This window comes from Bombina bombina, chromosome 9, assembly GCF_027579735.1.
Source record: "Bombina bombina isolate aBomBom1 chromosome 9, aBomBom1.pri, whole genome shotgun sequence".
Taxonomy (NCBI): domain Eukaryota; kingdom Metazoa; phylum Chordata; class Amphibia; order Anura; family Bombinatoridae; genus Bombina; species Bombina bombina.
The window spans coordinates 212,169,415-212,187,066 of NC_069507.1; the positions used below are offsets into that span (position 1 = coordinate 212,169,415).

Below are 17,652 nucleotides of genomic sequence, written 5' to 3' on the forward strand. Positions count from 1 at the left end.
TCAAATTTAGCTCTGAAAATTGAGTATTTTCTAAATCTTGGAACTTGAGATCCACCCTGCTGACGTAACCGGGCTAACCCTGCTACATATAAATATCTAATTGGCTTTAAATAATAACAGCTGCAAAACAATGCACTTTATACTAACTTTGACTGTGGCTAGCCTTGTCAGTTGACAAAATCTCAGATTGGTTGGCTGCCCCCAAGGAAGGCAATGGGTAGAGTTTGGCTATTAAAAACAAATGCATTAAAAAGGATATTAATTTGTTTTAAAAATGTTTAGACTTGGCTGATATGTTATTCTATAGCAGCGCAACAGAATTGTCTTGTAATTACAAGGTGTTTACTGTCTATTTAAAGAGATATTAAACAGTTTCAGATTGTAGTATAAAATATATAATTCTGTGTCATAAAAAAACAACTTCTTTACAATATACTTTCAATTTTTTTTTGTCACCCTTTTCCCACAGGCAACAAAACAGCCTGTGTGGAAACCCTAGTAGATAGTTACTATAACAATCCTATATTCCAAACAGCCTTGTTTTATAGCTGTCCCTAATGGTCCTTAAAGTAGAGAGAGATGATGAGATAAACGGAAAACCTAGGTTCCAACATGGTGCCCATTACTTTAAAGAAACTAAAGTACTTTTAAGAAACTTATTCATTACAAATATCTTAAATATATAAACAACTAATATTTTTTTTAAAAAATTCTTCTGCATTCCATTCTCAGATAAATCTTTGCTTTCAACAAATCATTATTTCTTTGGGTTATTTACCTATTAAAGACACAGTAAAGATCCTGAAAATTTTCTATAAAATGTTTAGTCGCGTGTAGTAAAACAACTCTGCAACATATTTTCATTATATATTTTGTCCCCTTATCATGTAATTTAGATCTGAAAATTGTGGCTTTTTATTATTAGACCTGGAAAAGCACTGTACTGATTCCCAAGGCTAAACCTGCTACATATTGTATATTTCCCTAATTATCTTTAACTGATAGCCACGTGCTGCTCATAGATGTTCCTGTGCATCGCTTGCTATAGACAAACACTTGGCCTTGATCCCATATTGCTCTCCTTCCCTGATATCTTTCCCTATTCCCAACATACAGAATATGCTCCCACATGACTTAGTAGAACCTTCATTTAAAGGTGGGTAAATGTTGGTTCCTCTTTATTGCTAGTGAGTCATCTATGTTCTTTCCATGAGAATCAATAGAATATGTTTAATTCTTGCTAAAGCATAGCTCAATCATGATTCAGATAGAGCACACAATTTTAAGAAATTTTCCAATTGATGGTATCCGGTTAGCTTAGTTCTCTTGGTATCTTTTGTTGAAAAGCATACCTAGGTAAACATTGGACCTGGAAGAAAGCACTTGGTTGGTGGGTGCACATAGATGCTTTTTTGTTATTGGCTCGCCACATGTGCTCAGCTAGCTCCCAGTAGTGCAAAGGATACCAAGACAATGAAACAAAATTGATAAGAGAAGGAAATGTGTTTACAATTTTAGCTCTGATCTATAATATAAAGTTTCATATTCTTTTTAAAATGCTTTAAGTGTAGCTCTGTATGAAATAATTTCTTTCTTAATATGGGTTATTATTCTTGCAAAACTCATGCCATTTAGTGCTCCAGAAATGGTCCTCCTCCTAAACTTAGCAAAAGATACAAGAGAACGATGAAAAATTATAATAGATGTAAATTAGAAAGTTGTTTAAAGGGACACTGAACCCCAAAATTTTTTTTCTTGATTCAGATAGAGCATGCAATTTTAAGCAACTTTCTAATTTACTTCTTTTATCGAATTTTCTTCATTCTCTTGGTATCTTTATTTGAAATGCAAGAATGTAAGTTTAGATGCCGGCCCATTTTTGGTGAAAAACCTGATTTGTTCTTGCTGATTGGTGGATAAATTCATCCACCAATAAAAAAAAGTGTCTGAACTAATTAAAAAGCTTAGATGCCTTCTTTTTAAATTAAAGATAACAAGAGAATGAAGAAAAATTGATAATAGGAGTAAATTAGAAAGTTGCTTAAAATTGCATGCTCTATCTGAATCACAAAAGAAAAAATTTGGTTTCAGTGTCCCTTTAAGATTGCTGCTCTTTCTAAATCATGAAAGAAAAATTTGGGTTTCATATCCCTTTAAAAAAAGTAACAAAACAAAATTTCTGAAATTGTATTTTCTATAAGGAAAGTTACAGCATTTCTAAGAATGTGATCATTTGAAATTGAAACTTAATTTTATTTATCAAAAATAAGGAAATCAGTATTTTACAATTTGTTCCCCCGATACAAAACGTGGAGTTTTTTTTAAGAATAAAAATAAATACAGTTTTTTTAAAAGCAAAAAGTAATATTAAACACAAACATTTGCAAATAAAATATTTAGCTTTCAAAGGTTGTTGGGTAATTTCATTCTTATAGATATTGAGCAATTGGTTAAAATAAAATGTAAACACAAACATTTGACTAAGGATAAAATGTAACAGAATTTAGGAAGTGAACCAATCTGTATATTAAACTGGAGTTCCTGATGCCGTTGTTTATGATGTCCCTAGAGAAAAAGTTTAAAAATGAGGCAGGTCTAGGGTCAGGGGTCAAGTCGATTGGGAACAGAGTTCCTGCACTATTATTGCAGTTCCCCCCTGGAAAGAGAAAAGAAACACTTCAGTAAACACTGCTGCTGCTTTTAGTTAGAGGGATAGTGAGATTCTCTAGTAATGGGCAATAACACTTCCTACAATACACTAAATGCAAGCCTTTCAGTGGTCCTGCTGTGTGATCACCCTGCACTGTATGGAACACATGGTGCTTACATTTCTGTGTGGCTTGCTCTGGGGTTATTTAGCTCCCCTCAGCAGAAATAGGACAATTGCACCTTAAGTGGGTGTGACTCTGTGACAGAGGAGAAGTCTCTAGCCCAAAGGCAACCATTCAACCCTTCATTAGATTTAATTTGCTTTCATTAACCAAAGTGTATAGATTATATACAAATAAATACAATGTGTGTGTGTATAGAACAATATTAATTGCAGGGGGGTGGAAGTCTTGGTGAGTTCTTACACTTTTTTTGTAGGACTTGACCCCAGATACCAAAATGTTCTATATTTTAATTTAATTAGGTATTTATTTATTTTTATATGTATTTGCTAAATGATTCATTTACTTCACGTATCCTCTGCAATACTGATGTAAATAAATATCACTGATTGTGTATTTATATTATTGTATTTGTTTATATATTTTACAGGCTGTTCATGCACAGAAACCTCAGTTCTTGTCTTTGCACTGTCAAGAAGTTGGTGGGAAAAATTATGAAGCTTCTATGTCCTATGTTGACAAACTAGTCAAGTAAGTATTAATCAATATTTATTTGCAATTGTTGCTTTTAAAAGTCAGCTCATATAGTAAACTTAAAGGGACAGTGTACTCAGCTGACAATAATTTATTATATTCAGAGCTGCTGCTGCAACATTCTTTCAAATGGGCTGGACTTTTTCTTACCTCAAATGGGGGGTTGATTTCTAATGCTGCCTTTTGTTTGCATAGCTGTAGATATAGCTGCACAGTTTACAATGTATGTGGAATTGCTCCTGTCAGTATATTTTTGTATACAAAATAGCTATTTCTGCTAATGGAAAGTATAACCTAATCAAATGAGCTGAGCTTCCAGGGAGAGCAAATCTCATTTGCTTGTCTCTATATATTTACACAAAATCCTCTCTATACATAGTGAGACCAATACTTAGGGCCCGAGGATCTAAAGCTCTCCTGCCTGGTGAAATGATCTAAGAAAGCTTCTCAATACTGCAAGGTCCCTGGAAGAATTTTATTAAAGGCAAACAAAAGCTTGAGAGCTGTTTAAGTAGCTAAGTCGGGATCTGTGTGTGAAGGAGAGACACCTACGCAACAATATAATGCTAAAAAAAAAAAGTTTTTTGTGTGATTTCTTTCCATGCCAGCAAGCTTTTTCATCATTGTATTTGAGATATTTTATTAACTCTCTCACACCACTCACCGAGAGTGTATGTTCCTTCTTGTTTACATAGCTTTTCTAGAACCGTATTTGTGGGGATACAACATGCAAAAACAGCTATTTCTAATGGCAAAATAAATATAAATTAGTTGTTTGTAAACAATTTAATATACTCCAGCAATTAAAATCAATAATTGGGATCATATTAGAGGGAAGAAAAAAGTACGCTATCCCTTTAAAGATTCATTGAGATGCTTCTATGTGCTTACTGTCCTTCCTTTATCTAATATTTGCATTGTTGTGAGATGCTCAGAAAAAAATAATATATATATATATATATATATATTATATGTGTGTCTATGAAGAAAAACACGAGCAAAATAATCTGTGACGGCAAGCTGAATTACTACTTGTGTACAATTGTAAGTGGTAAAACATCTCCCTCTGCTGGCTGATGTTTAGAAGCACACAATTTTTATTTCTAAATTTTACTTAAATATTTTCTTATGTAACTTAGAAATTGTAATTTTACTTTTAAAGATACATTTTCATTGCATATGCTTATTCTGAGTTACTTGTGTATCTATATATTTCTTTTGAAGTTTCATTAAAAAATTGTTTTAAAAAAATAACATTTTGTGGCTGTAATACGACAGCAAGGAAAATAAGCCACTGTCTTTTAGAGGAGTCAGGATGTATTTGATGGGTATTTATTTAAGGGATCTGTATAACTGAAAAGCCTAATGTGAAAAATGTGCTGCAACTTTAAAGGGGCATTATACACTCATTTTTTCTTTGCATAAATGTTTTGTAGATGATCTTTCTTTCATGTAATTAGCAAGAGTCCATGAGCTAGTGACGTATGGGATATACATTCCTACCAGGAGGGGCAAAGTTTCCCAAACCTTAAAATGCCTATAAATACACCCCTCACCACACCCACAAATCAGTTTTACAAACTTTGCCTCCCATGGAGGTGGTGAAGTAAGTTTGTGCTAGATTCTACGTTGATATGCGCTCCGCAGCAGGTTGGAGCCCGGTTTTCCTCTCAGCGTGCAGTGAATGTCAGAGGGATGTGAGGAGAGTATTGCCTATTTTAATTCAATGATCTCCTTCTACGGGGTCTATTTCATAGGTTCTCTGTTATCGGTCGTAGAGATTCATCTCTTACCTCCCTTTTCAGATCGACGATATACTCTTATATATACCATGACCTCTACTGATTCTCGTTTCAGTACTGGTTTGGCTTTCTACTACATGTAGATGAGTGTCCTGGGGTAAGTAAGTCTTATTTTCTGTGACACTCTAAGCTATGGTTGGGCACTTTTATATAAAGTTCTAAATATATGTGTTTAAACATTTATTTGCCTTGATTCAGGATGTTCAACATTCCTTATTTCAGACAGTCAGTTTCATTATTTGGGATAATGCATTTGAATAATACATTTTTTCTTACCTTAAATTTGACTTTTTCCTGTGGGCTGTTAGGCTCGCGGGGGCTGAAAATGCTTCTTTTTATTGCGTCATTTTTGGCGCGGATTTTTTTGGCGCAAAAAAATTTCTTTGTCATTTCCGGCGTCGTGCTTGTCGTGCTTGTTGTGTTTGCGTAATTTTTTTACATTTTGCGCCAAAAATGTCGGCGTCGCCGGATGTGGCGTCATTCTTGGTGCCAAAAGCATTTAGGCGCCTAATAATGTGGGCGTCTTTTTTGGGGCTAAAAAATATGGGCGTCATTATTATCTCCACATTATTTAAGTCTCATTGTTTATTTGCTTCTGGTTGCTAGAAGCTTGTTCATTGGCATTTTTACCCATTCCTGAAACTGTCATTTAAGGAATTTGATAGATTTTGCTTTATATGTTGTTTTTTCTATTACATATTGCAAGATGTCTCAGATTGACCCTGGATCAGAAGCTACTTCTGGAAAAACGCTTGACTGAGTTCAGTCCTACCAAAGCTAAGTTCATTTATTTTAAATGTTATGAATGTTTATCTTTAGCTATGGTTTGTAATAGGTTATCATGATAAACTTTTACATGCAGAATCCATTAGTATTTCTGCTTTATATATTGCCATTCTTTTTACATCTTATGTAAAAGAAATATTTAGAAGATTTTTAAGAAATATTTTTCTGATTCTTTTTTAAAGGCTTTGTCTGACTTTGTGCCTTCTAATAAAATTTTTAGGTCTTTTTCAACTTCTTTTTTAATTATTGAAGTTTCAAATGACCAACAACATACTGATTTATCCTTCTCTGATGATGTTTTTTCTCATTCAGAATTTTTTCATCAGATATTGACACTAACAAATCTACTTTTTTATTAAAGTACATTTGTTCTTTGTTGAAAAGGTGTTGATTATTTTACATTAAGGTAACTAGTTCTTTTTCAAGACTAGCTAACACTATTTCTGCTTATTTTTCTGTGTTTTCAGAGGTTTTTTTCCAATTCCTTATACTAGGGAATGGAATAGGCTGAGAATTTTCTTTTATTCTTTTTTCAAAGGTTTTAAACTATACTCTTTGCTGGCAGTTTTATTCAATTTGGAGGGTTCTCCAATTTATTGGGGCTATCTCTACTCCTACTAATTATGCTATTGTTTCTATAGCAAAATAGTATTTATTTTCCTTTAGATGGTTGTATCTTATTTATGGAAAATTATTTAGTTTCAGGTACTTTTCTTGGACCTGTGATTTATTTGGATGTTGCAATTGCTTCATTTTTTCTGTTTACTTTAAGTTCAAGTATCAGATTATGATTTATTTTAGCATTGTTAAAGGGACAAAATTTACTAGACTAGGTGCTGTTACATTTGTCTTGTTGTTTTGCATTTATTGATTATGCAAGTCCACTGTATTGTCTGGTCCTTTAACTGGACTATCATGCTAATAATTTCATTTGTGTCTTCATTTTATTGAATATTTTCGCAAATGAGGTTTAATCTATGTCTTTAGCTAAGAATTTTGTGATTTCTAAAAATCCATATTTCTTTTGTTCTAAGATAATCAATTATTTGTTTTATAATTGGATTAAATTCTTAACTGTTACTCTGGGCTTCAAGATTGAGTTCTAAGACTAAAACTTTAAGCTTACACTAGTTTGGTTATTCTTATTATGGAATGAATTCCTGAATTCTTTCCCAAGTAACATGTTTTTAATTGGAATTTTTTTCCGTTCAAAATCAGCTCCCTTAAATTGCGATGTATGTGCCGTATTCCAGCTTGGCTGGCAAGGGGCAGCTTAAGACTTTTTTGAAATTTATTTGGTTCTATTCAGGTCCAAATTTCTTTGATTTTATTCCAGTAAGGCTAACACTTTCTTTAAGTGTGTTTCGGTCCTATTTATTTTGGGTACTGTTGAAGCATGGCTAGTCACCCGTGGGGTTCAAGCGCTGGAATCTTCTGGGGTATTTCTTCCAGTTCCATTTTTAGGAACTGAGTTTTGGAGTTTTTATTCAAACTATTCTGCCTTTTTTTGGTCAGTGATATCATTATTTGTTTTCTTTAGATACAATAAATGCATATTTTTTCTGTATTCATTCAGATTATTTTCTGAGGATGCGGAATCTCATATGATTCACTTTGTTCTTCAGGACATAGTTATAGGATCTTTTTTTTTCAAAAGCTCTTGATTCCTCTTACAAGGGTCACCTTTTTTGGGGGTTTCCAGATAGTTTGTGTCACTGTCTTTGTCTCTATCAGACAAGGGACAATTTTATTGGGTTCCGTCTGTCGGTACCTTTAGTCTCTATTATTTCCTTCAGTTGCTATATATGCATAGAAGTTTTAGGTCTTATGGCCACAGCATTGGATTCAATTCCCTTTGCTCATTTTCAATAGAAAGAACCTTTCCAGTCTTTTATGCTGAATTATGGTGCAGGGATTCTAGGATTTCGCATTTTAAATCTTCAAATCCTAATATTTATCTCTCTTGATTTGGTGGTTAAAATCACCATCATTTAGTTCTACAGGTCTCTTCGTTTCTTTCAACCTGGACCATGATCTCTACAGATGTGAGTCTTTTTGGTTGGGAGGCTGTCTGAGGATCTCTGTCAGCACAAGGGGTTTGGAAATCTCAGGAGGCGAGATTACCATTTGATATTTTAGAATTCCGTGTTTTTTCAGAGTTTTTCAGTTAATTTCTTTTGAGGAAGAGACGTTTATTGTTTTTCAGACAATATCACAACTATGGTGTATGTTACTCATCAGGGTAGGACTATCAGTCCTTAGGCTGTGACAGAAGTGTCTTGGGTATTAGCTTAGGCTAAATCCAGCTCCTATCTAAATTCTGTGGGTTTTTTTCCCAGGTATAGATATTTGGGAAGCGTATTATCTCTGTTAATCAAGCTTTACATCCGGCAGAATGGTCTCTCATACCCAGATATGTTTTTAAATTTTTCAGATGTGAGCATTTCTAGAAATAGATTTGTTGGCATCTCATCAGAATAAAGAACTTCCCAGGGGCCTATTCAGGTCCGGGGATCCTCAGGCGGAAGTAGTGTATGCATTGACATTTCTTTGGAAATTATCTTTTTGCCTATTTCTTTCCGCCTCTAGTTCTTCTTCCAAAGTGATTTCTAAAATTCTTATGGAGTATTTGTTTGTTATGCTGGTGGCTCCAGCATGGCCTCTCAGGTTTTGGTATGCGGATTTCATTCGGATGGCCAGTTGCCAACCTTGGACACTTCCGTTTAAACCAGACCTTCTTTCTCAAGGCCCATTTTTTCCATCAGGATCTCAAATCATTAAATTTGAAGGGATGGAGATTGAACGCTTGGTTTCAGGCTCGTAAATCTGTCTCTAGAAAGATTTATTATTGAGTCTGGAAGTCCTACTTTTCTTGGCATTCTTTTAAAATTCATAGAATTGTATTATTTTTTTCAGGTTGGTTTAGATAAGGTTTTGTCTGCAGTTCTTTGTTAGGACAAATCTCTACTCTTTCTGTTCTTTTTTCACAGAAAGATTGCTAATCTTCCTGATATTCATTGTTTTGTTCAGGCTTTGGTCCGTATCAAGCCTGTCATTAATTCAATCTCTCCTCTTTGGAGTCTCAATTTGGTGCTGAGGGCTTTACAGGCTCCTCCGTTTTGAAACTATGCATTTTCTGAACATTAAATTACTTTCTTGGAAAAGTATTGTTCCTTTTGGTAATTTCTTCTGCTAGAAGAATTTTTGAGTTATCTGTTCTTTTTTGTGAATATCTTTTTCAGATTTTTCATCAGGATAAGGCAGTGTTACTTCCTGATATTCATCATTTTTTTCAGGTTTTGATTCGTATCAAACCTGTCATTAAGCCAATTTCTCCTCCTTGGAGTCTTATTTGGGTTCTGAAGGTTTTTCAGGCTCTTCTATTTTGAGCATATGCTTGCTCTGGACATTAATTACGTTCATGGAAAGTATTGTTCTTTTTGGACATCTCTTCAGCTAGAACAGCTTTTGAATTATCTGGTTTTTTTTGTGAATCTCTTTTTTCTGATTTTTTTTCATCAGGAAAAGGTGGTTTTTGCTGTCCTCATTTCAATTCTTACCTAAAGTTGTAAATTCTAACAAACATTAGGGAGGAATTATTCTTTTCCTAAGACTTCTTTGGTGAGATTCTTACTTTCTATGTTGAAGCTATCCAGATTTCAGATAGACTTCTAGTCTATTTTTTATCTATTCAGGTTTTAGGAAGGTCAAAAAGCTTCTGCCATTTATTTGGCATCTTGCTTAAACTTTTGATTCATCATGCTTATTTGGAGTCGGGTGGATTCCCGCCTCGGAGGATTACGGCTCATTCTACTAGGTAAGTTTCTACTTCCTGGGCTTTTTAAGAATGAAGCTTCTGTTGATCAGATTTGCAAAGCAATGACTTGGTCTTCTTTGCATACTTTTACTATGTTCTACCATTTTGATGTTTTCTCTTCTTTAGAAGCAGTTTTGGTAGACCGGTACTTCAGGCAGCTGTCTCAGTTTGATTCTTCTGCTTATAATTTCATATTTTTTTCATTAGAAAACTTGAAACTTTTTTGATTTGGGTAGTGGATTCATTTCTCAGCGGAATTGGCTGTCTTTATTTTTATCCCTCCCTCTCTAGTGACTCTTGCGTGGAAGTTCCACATCTTGGGTATTTATTATCCCATACGTCACTAGCTCATGGACTCTTGCTAATTACATGAAAGAAAACATAATTTATGTAAGAACTTACCTGATAAATTCATTTCTTTCATATTAGCAAGAGTTCATGAGGCCCACCCTTTTTTGTGGTGGTTATGATTTTTTTGTATAAAGCACAATTATTCCAATTCCTTATTTTTTTGATGCTTTCGCTCCTTTCTTATCACCCCACTTCTTGGCTATTCGTTAAACTGAATTGTGGGTGTGGTGAGGGGTGTATTTATAGGCATTTTAAGGTTTGGGAAACTTTGCCCCTCCTGGTAGGAATGTATATCCCATACGTCACTAGCTCATGGACTCTTGCTAATATGAAAGAAATGAATTTATCAGGTAAGTTCTTACATAAATTATGTTATTTATATAGCCCATAAAGGTTTTTTTTTTAAATAAATGTATAGTTTTGCTTATTTTTAAATAACATTGCTCTGATTTTCAGACTCCTAACCAAGCCCCAAAGTTTTATGTGAATACTGTCAGCTACCTTCTCCAGCTTGCTCCTGTTTGTGTGAAGGGTCTTTTCATATGCAAAAGAAGGGGGAGGGGGGGGAGTGTCTTATTTGCCACTTGCAGTGGGCTTTCCAACTACCTTTTCAACAGAGCCAAACTGACAGCTTCTAAGTAAGTTTTTAAACTGTTTTATACTGGATTTTTATATCAGTATCTGTGCATCTTATTCTTTATAGTAGTGTCTATTACATGCAGTTTTATGAAAATGAGTGTATACTCTCCCTTTAAGTGTTTTCTAAGACAATAAGAACCTAATTGACAACAGGGCAATGTCATGTGTGTGTTTCCTCCAATCAGCAGTCTTGGCACCCTAGGAATTGTAGCTCTCCAGTGCCATTTATACAGCAATACCAGTTTGCTGCAAGGTGCATATATCACTGCAAAAAAAGTCCAGCTTGTGAATTAAAGAGCATTTTGACAAAGTACATCAGGGCTCACATTTTTACCTCACCCTGTCTGTTTAATTACAGCTCCCAACATTTAAAGTGACAAAAGGCACTTTTAACGGGATATTGAAAGCAACAGTAAATTACTGCATTCGTTTTTTTTAAACTTTAGAGTTGCATGCATATTTATTTAATTGGTATACTCTGATACACACACACACACACACACACACACACACACACACACACACACACACACACACATACATACACACACACATACACACACACATACACACACATACATACACACACATACATACACACACATACATACACACACATACATACACACACACATATATATATATATATATATATATATATACACACACATATATATATATATATATATATATATATATATATATACATATACACACATATATGTATATATCAAATTAACAAGAGTATTGCATTGAGCAATGATACTTTTTTATTGGACTAACTATACATTTATAAGATGACAAGCTTTTGGAAGAGTGTCTTCCTTTTTCAAGTCTGAAGCAATACTGAACAATTTGATGGAATTTACAGATTATATCTTAAAACTCAGGCTAAAAAGACAGAAAGTGTTACAGAGGTCTGAATGATCGCATTTGGCGGTAAAATGGTGGCATGAAATATACCAAAATGGGCCTAGATCAATACTTTGGGTTGTCTACTACACTACACTAAAGCTAAAATGAACCCTACAAGTTCCCTAATTAACCCCTGCACTGCTGGGCATAATACACGTGTGGTGCACAGCGGTATTTAGCAGCCTTCTAATTACCAAAAAGCAACCCCAAAGCCATATATGTCTGCTATTTCTGAACAAAGGGGATCCCAGAGAAGCATATACAACCATTTGTGCCATAATTGCACAAGCTGTTTGTAAATGATTTCAGTAAGAAACCTAAAATTGTGAAAAATGTAATGTTTTTTTTTATTTGAACGTATTGGGCGGTGAAATGGTGGCATGAAATATACCAAAATGGGCCTAAATCAATACTTTGGGTTGTTTACTACACTAAAGCTAAAATTACCCTAAAAGCTCCCTACATGCTCCCTAATTAACCCCTTCACTGCTGGGCATAATACACGTTTGGTGCGCAGGGGCATTTAGCGGCCTTCTAATTACCAAAAAGCAACACCAAAGCTATATATGTCTGCTATTTCTGAACAAAGGGGATCCCAGAGAAGCATTTACAACCATTTATGCCATAATTGCACAAGCTGTTTGTAAATAATTTCAGTGAGAAACCAAAAGTTTGTGAAACAAATTGTGAAAAAGTGAATGATTTTTTGTATTTGATCGCATTTGGCGGTGAAATGGTGGCATGAAATATACCAAAATGGGCCTAGATCAATACTTTGGGATGTCTTCTAAAAAATATATATATATATACTTGTCAAGGGATATTCAGGGATTCCTGAAAGATATCAGTGTCCCAATGTAACTAGCGCTAATTTTGAAAAAAAGTGGTTTGGAAATAGCAAAGTGTTACTTGTATTTATGGCCCTATAACTTGCAAAAAAAAACAAAGAACATGAAAACATTGGGTATTTCTAAACTCAGGACAAAATTTAGAAACTATTTAGCATGGGTGTTTTTTGGTGGTTGCAGATGTGTAAAAGATTTTGGGGCTGAAAGTTAAAAAAAAGTGTTTTTTGTTTTTTTCCCCCTCATATTTTATAATTTTTTTATAGTAAATTATAAGATATGATGAAAATAATGGTATCTTTTAGAAAGTCCATTTAATGACGAGAAAAACAGTATATAATATGTGTGGGTAAAGTAAATGAGTAAGAGGAAAATTACAGCTAAACACAAACACCGCAGAAATGTAAAAATAGCCTTAAATGGAAATGTACTGTTGTCATTAAGGGGTTAACATATACGTTTTTACTAAAGGAGCAGTTTTATGTCCATTTAAATAGCCTTCCCTGCAGTATATGCATTTAAGCTTTTATACATAACATGACATGCACAGTTCTATGCAGTATATGAATTTAAGATTTTATTCTATGCAGTATATGAATTTAAGCTTGTATTCTATGCAGTATATGAATGTAAGCTTGTATTCTATGCAGTATATGAATGTAAGCTTGTATTCTATGCAGTATATGAATGTAAGCTTTTATTCTATGCAGTATATGAATGTAAGCTTTTATTCTATGCAGTATATGAATGTAAGCTTTTATTCTATGCAGTATATGAATTTAAGCTTTTATTCTATGCAGTATATGAATTTAAGTTTTATTCTATGCAGTATATGAATGTAAGCTTGTATTCTATGCATTATATGAATTTAAGCTTTTATTCTATGCAGTATATGAATTTAAGCTTTTATTCTATGCAGTATATGAATTTAAGCTTTTATTCTATGCAGTATATGAATTTAAGCTTGTATTCTATGCAGTATATGAATGTAAGCTTTTATTCTATGCAGTATATGAATTTAAGCTTTTATTCTATGCAGTATATGAATGTAAGCTTGTATTCTATGCAGTATATGAATTTAAGCTTTTATTATATGCAGTATATGAATTTAAGCTTTTATTATATGCAGTATATGAATTTAAGCTTGTATTCTATGCAGTATATGAATTTAAGCTTTTATTATATGCAGTATATGAATTTAAGCTTTTATTCTATGCAGTATATGAATTTAAGCTTTTATTCTATGCAGTATATGAATTTAAGTTTTTATTCTATGCAGTATATGAATTTAAGCTTTTATTCTATGCAGTATATGAATTTAAGCTTTTATTATATGCAGTATATGAATTTAAGCTTTTATTATATGCAGTATATGAATTTAAGCTTTTATTCTATGCAGTATATGAATGTAAGCTTCTATTCTATGCAGTATATGAATTTAAGCTTTTATTCTATGCAGTATATGAATGTAAGCTTCTATTCTATGCAGTATATGAATTTAAGCTTGTATTCTATGCAGTATATGAATTTAAGCTTGTATTCTATGCAGTATATGAATGTAAGCTTCTATTCTATGCAGTATATGAATTTAAGCTTTTATTCTATGCAGTATATGAATGTAAGCTTCTATTCTATGCAGTATATGAATTTAAGCTTGTATTCTATGCAGTATATGAATTTAAGCTTGTATTCTATGCAGTATATGAATTTAAGCTTGTATTCTATGCAGTATATGAATTTAAGCTTGTATTCTATGCAGTATATGAATTTAAGCTTGTATTCTATGCAGTATATGAATTTAAGCTTGTATTCTATGCAGTATATGAATTTAAGCTTGTATTCTATGCAGTATATGAATTTAAGCTTGTATTCTATGCAGTATATGAATTTAAGCTTGTATTCTATGCAGTATATGAATTTAAGCTTGTATTCTATGCAGTATATGAATTTAAGCTTTTATACATAACATGACATATACAGTTCTATATGAACAAACACTAAATAGTGAAGACTTTTGGTTTCTCTTTCTTCCCTAGTGTAATAAAAAATATACACTGTATTAAAGTAGGAAGACAGTGGATTTTCACAGGACAGTTGCATGGGAATAGGGTTCCATGAGTAAAGCATTTAAAAAAGACATTTATTGGGCAAAAGATTTCACTTTAAAATGATTTGTCTATGCAAACAAAGGATTGTTTGGGTGAATATTATGTGAATTCAAGACCCTCACTAACTGCTGATTAAAATTTAAATGAAAATAGGTTTAGTACTATTTTGCTTGTGCAGTTGTCTTCTACTCCATAGTTGTGTGAGGCGCATTGGTCAAGAATGAGATCTATTTATATCAAATGGATGTGCTCTCAGCAAATGACTTTCCCTTTGCACTGTTGTCTTATGGGAATACCACATAAAAATAGCCACAGGTGGTTATAAAAACACACATAATGTCTGTTATAATTGCTGAAAATATGTATATTTTCCAAGACGGCAAAATGATACAGAAGGACACCGCAATAACTAAAAATAGACATGTTGCGGTTATGTAAAAATATATGTTTGAAACTTATATTCTTTCAGATTTGACCATGCGCCTTTTTCATTACTCTTATGGGATTATAGATAATGCTTAAGTTTCTTCTTTTTTTCAGTAGAAATTTAATTTTTATTCTTTTTTAGAATTGGAAAATTGGGAACGGTTTTATAATAATTAAATTACAAAGAAGACAAAATATAGTACTCAGATAAAGCACTCTTGCCTAAAAACTATGTCAATCAGCAAAATATAGCTACATATTATACATAGCCATCCACACTGATAAAGATCAACACAAAACAGTGGATATCGATTATCAAATTTTATTGCAGCACTAAAAATAAAAGGAAAAAAGCCCTATATGCTAGTACTGATATAAGACATTCAGTATATAATTACAAACAAATGTGAACATATTATCAGAAGGTGAACTGTCCTTCTAGGGTTGCCACCTGTCCCTTAAAATACAGAACACTTATAAGTTACACATGCTGCAGGGTGTGCAGGGAGGAATATAAATAGAGCTGTCCAGAAACACAATACATGTTCCTCCCTGCACACCCTGCAGCATGTGTAACTCATAAGTGTCCAGGAAAACATGGCTGAGGTGGCAACCCTATGTCCTTCCATAATAGTTACCACACTGAATATTCAGATACTGAGTCTCATCAGCCAGGCCTTTCAAAGCAAAAGTGTTGCTGTATCACAGTGAATTGGGCAGATTTCACAAATCCACAAAAACGCTGAAGAACTGTAATCCAGTAAATCAAATTGAAAGTCCAGCCTTCTCCAACTGATGTATCTGTGGAGAGAGAGTTGTGGGAAATATTGTGCTACAAACCTTAGTTTGCCAGGTATACCCCGGCCAAGATATTAAACCACGCTCTGCAGCCGTAAGCAAAGGGATTCCGCTGACAGGTAGAGCTCTTCTACTTACGCCGTATTGCTAACCATAAATAATCACCAGACAACACAGCCGAGAAGCCAGAGTGCTTCCGGTACACTAACACTTGACTGCATTATAAACCCTGAGCTGATACAACGGGTAATAAGGGCTGGTAACTTAAGCCTGCAAGTACCTGAATTGCACACAATTGAGACATCACAGTCTCTGAGGATAAAGATCCCCTGCTTCAGGTTATCTCAGGTCAGTATTTAGTTGATTAAAATTCATAATGTTTAGGGAACCAATGATAATTGCCTATGGTCGTTTCACCATCTGGCTTTGTCAGGGCTTGTCAAGCCAGCTGGTGAAACAATTATAGGCAATTCTCATTGGTTCCCTGAACATTTTGAATTTGAATCAACTGAATACTGACCTGAGAGAGGACCTGAGGGAGGGGATCTTTATCCTCAGCGATTGTGATGTCTCAATTGTGTGCAATTCAGGTACTTGCAGGCTTAAGTTACCAGCCCTTATTACCCGTTGTATCAGCTCAGAGTTTTATGCAGTCAGGTGTTTGGCTGTGTTTTATATGTAGCCATTTTTTGCTGATTTACATGGTTTTTAGGCAAGAGTGCTGTATCCGAGTACTATATTTTCTCTTTTTTGTAATTTAATTATTTATATATTACTCTAGCAAAATTACTCTAGCACCTGTCCATATGGGACTTATTGCCCACTATTAAAATACCTGTGCCTTGTACTTTTTTCTATTTTCTAATGGTTATATAATAGCCTTACACTTACATCTTGTCACTTTTTTTTATTTTATTTTTAAACATACAAATACTTTTAAGCTGGTATTGACAAATAAATTCTTTGCAGAAAGAATCAAGATGATATTAGTATATAATTTTAGCATATATTAGTTCCGAACTTGACAAATATAAGAGAGTAAATAGTAAAGGGTGGATTTTAATTAAAAAAGAGAGAAAGCAAAAAAGAAAGAGAGAAGCCAGAGTGCTTCCGGTACACTATAATTTATGTAAGAACTTACCAAAGTTTCCCAAACCTCAAAATGCCTATAAATACACCCCTCACCACACCCACAATTCAGTTTAACGAATAGCCAAGTAGTGGGGTGATAAAGAAAGGAGTAAAAAGCATCAACAAAGGAATTTGGAAATAATTGTGCTTTATACAAAAAAATCATAACCACCATAAAAAGGGTGGGCCTCATGGACTCTTGCCAATATGAAAGAAATTAATTTATCAGGTAAGTTCTTACATAAATTATGTTTTCTTTCATGTAATTGGCAAGAGTCCATGAGCTAGTGACGTATGGGACAGCAATACCCAAGATGTGGAACTCCACGCAAGAGTCACTAGAGAGGGAGGGATAAAAATAAAAACAGCCAAATTTCGCTGAAAAAAATTATCCACAATCCTCATAAATGAAAAGAAAAACTTAAAACATAAGCAGAGGAATCAAACTGAAACAGCTGCCTGAAGAACTTTTCTACCAAAAACTGCTTCCGAAGAAGCAAATACATCAAAATGGTAGAATTTAGTAAATGTATGCAAAGAAGACCAAGTTGCTGCTTTGCAAATCTGATCAACTGAAACTTCATTCTTAAAAGCCCATGAAGTGGAGACTGATCTAGTAGAATGAGCTGTAATTCTCTGAGGCGGGGCTTGACCCGATTCCAAATAAGC

The 17,652-nt window shown here is 33.7% G+C and overlaps 1 protein-coding gene across 1 annotated transcript in view; it reads left to right on the top strand.

The window, feature by feature from the left end:
• The window catches only part of INPP5A (inositol polyphosphate-5-phosphatase A), an 878,314-nt gene that overhangs the window by 307,313 nt on the left and 553,349 nt on the right, over positions 1-17,652 (top strand). Inside the window, exon 3 of the mRNA XM_053692598.1 lies at positions 3,262-3,362. Within this exon, the coding sequence (XP_053548573.1) occupies positions 3,262-3,362 (101 nt within the window). The remainder of the gene's footprint in view (positions 1-3,261; positions 3,363-17,652) is intronic.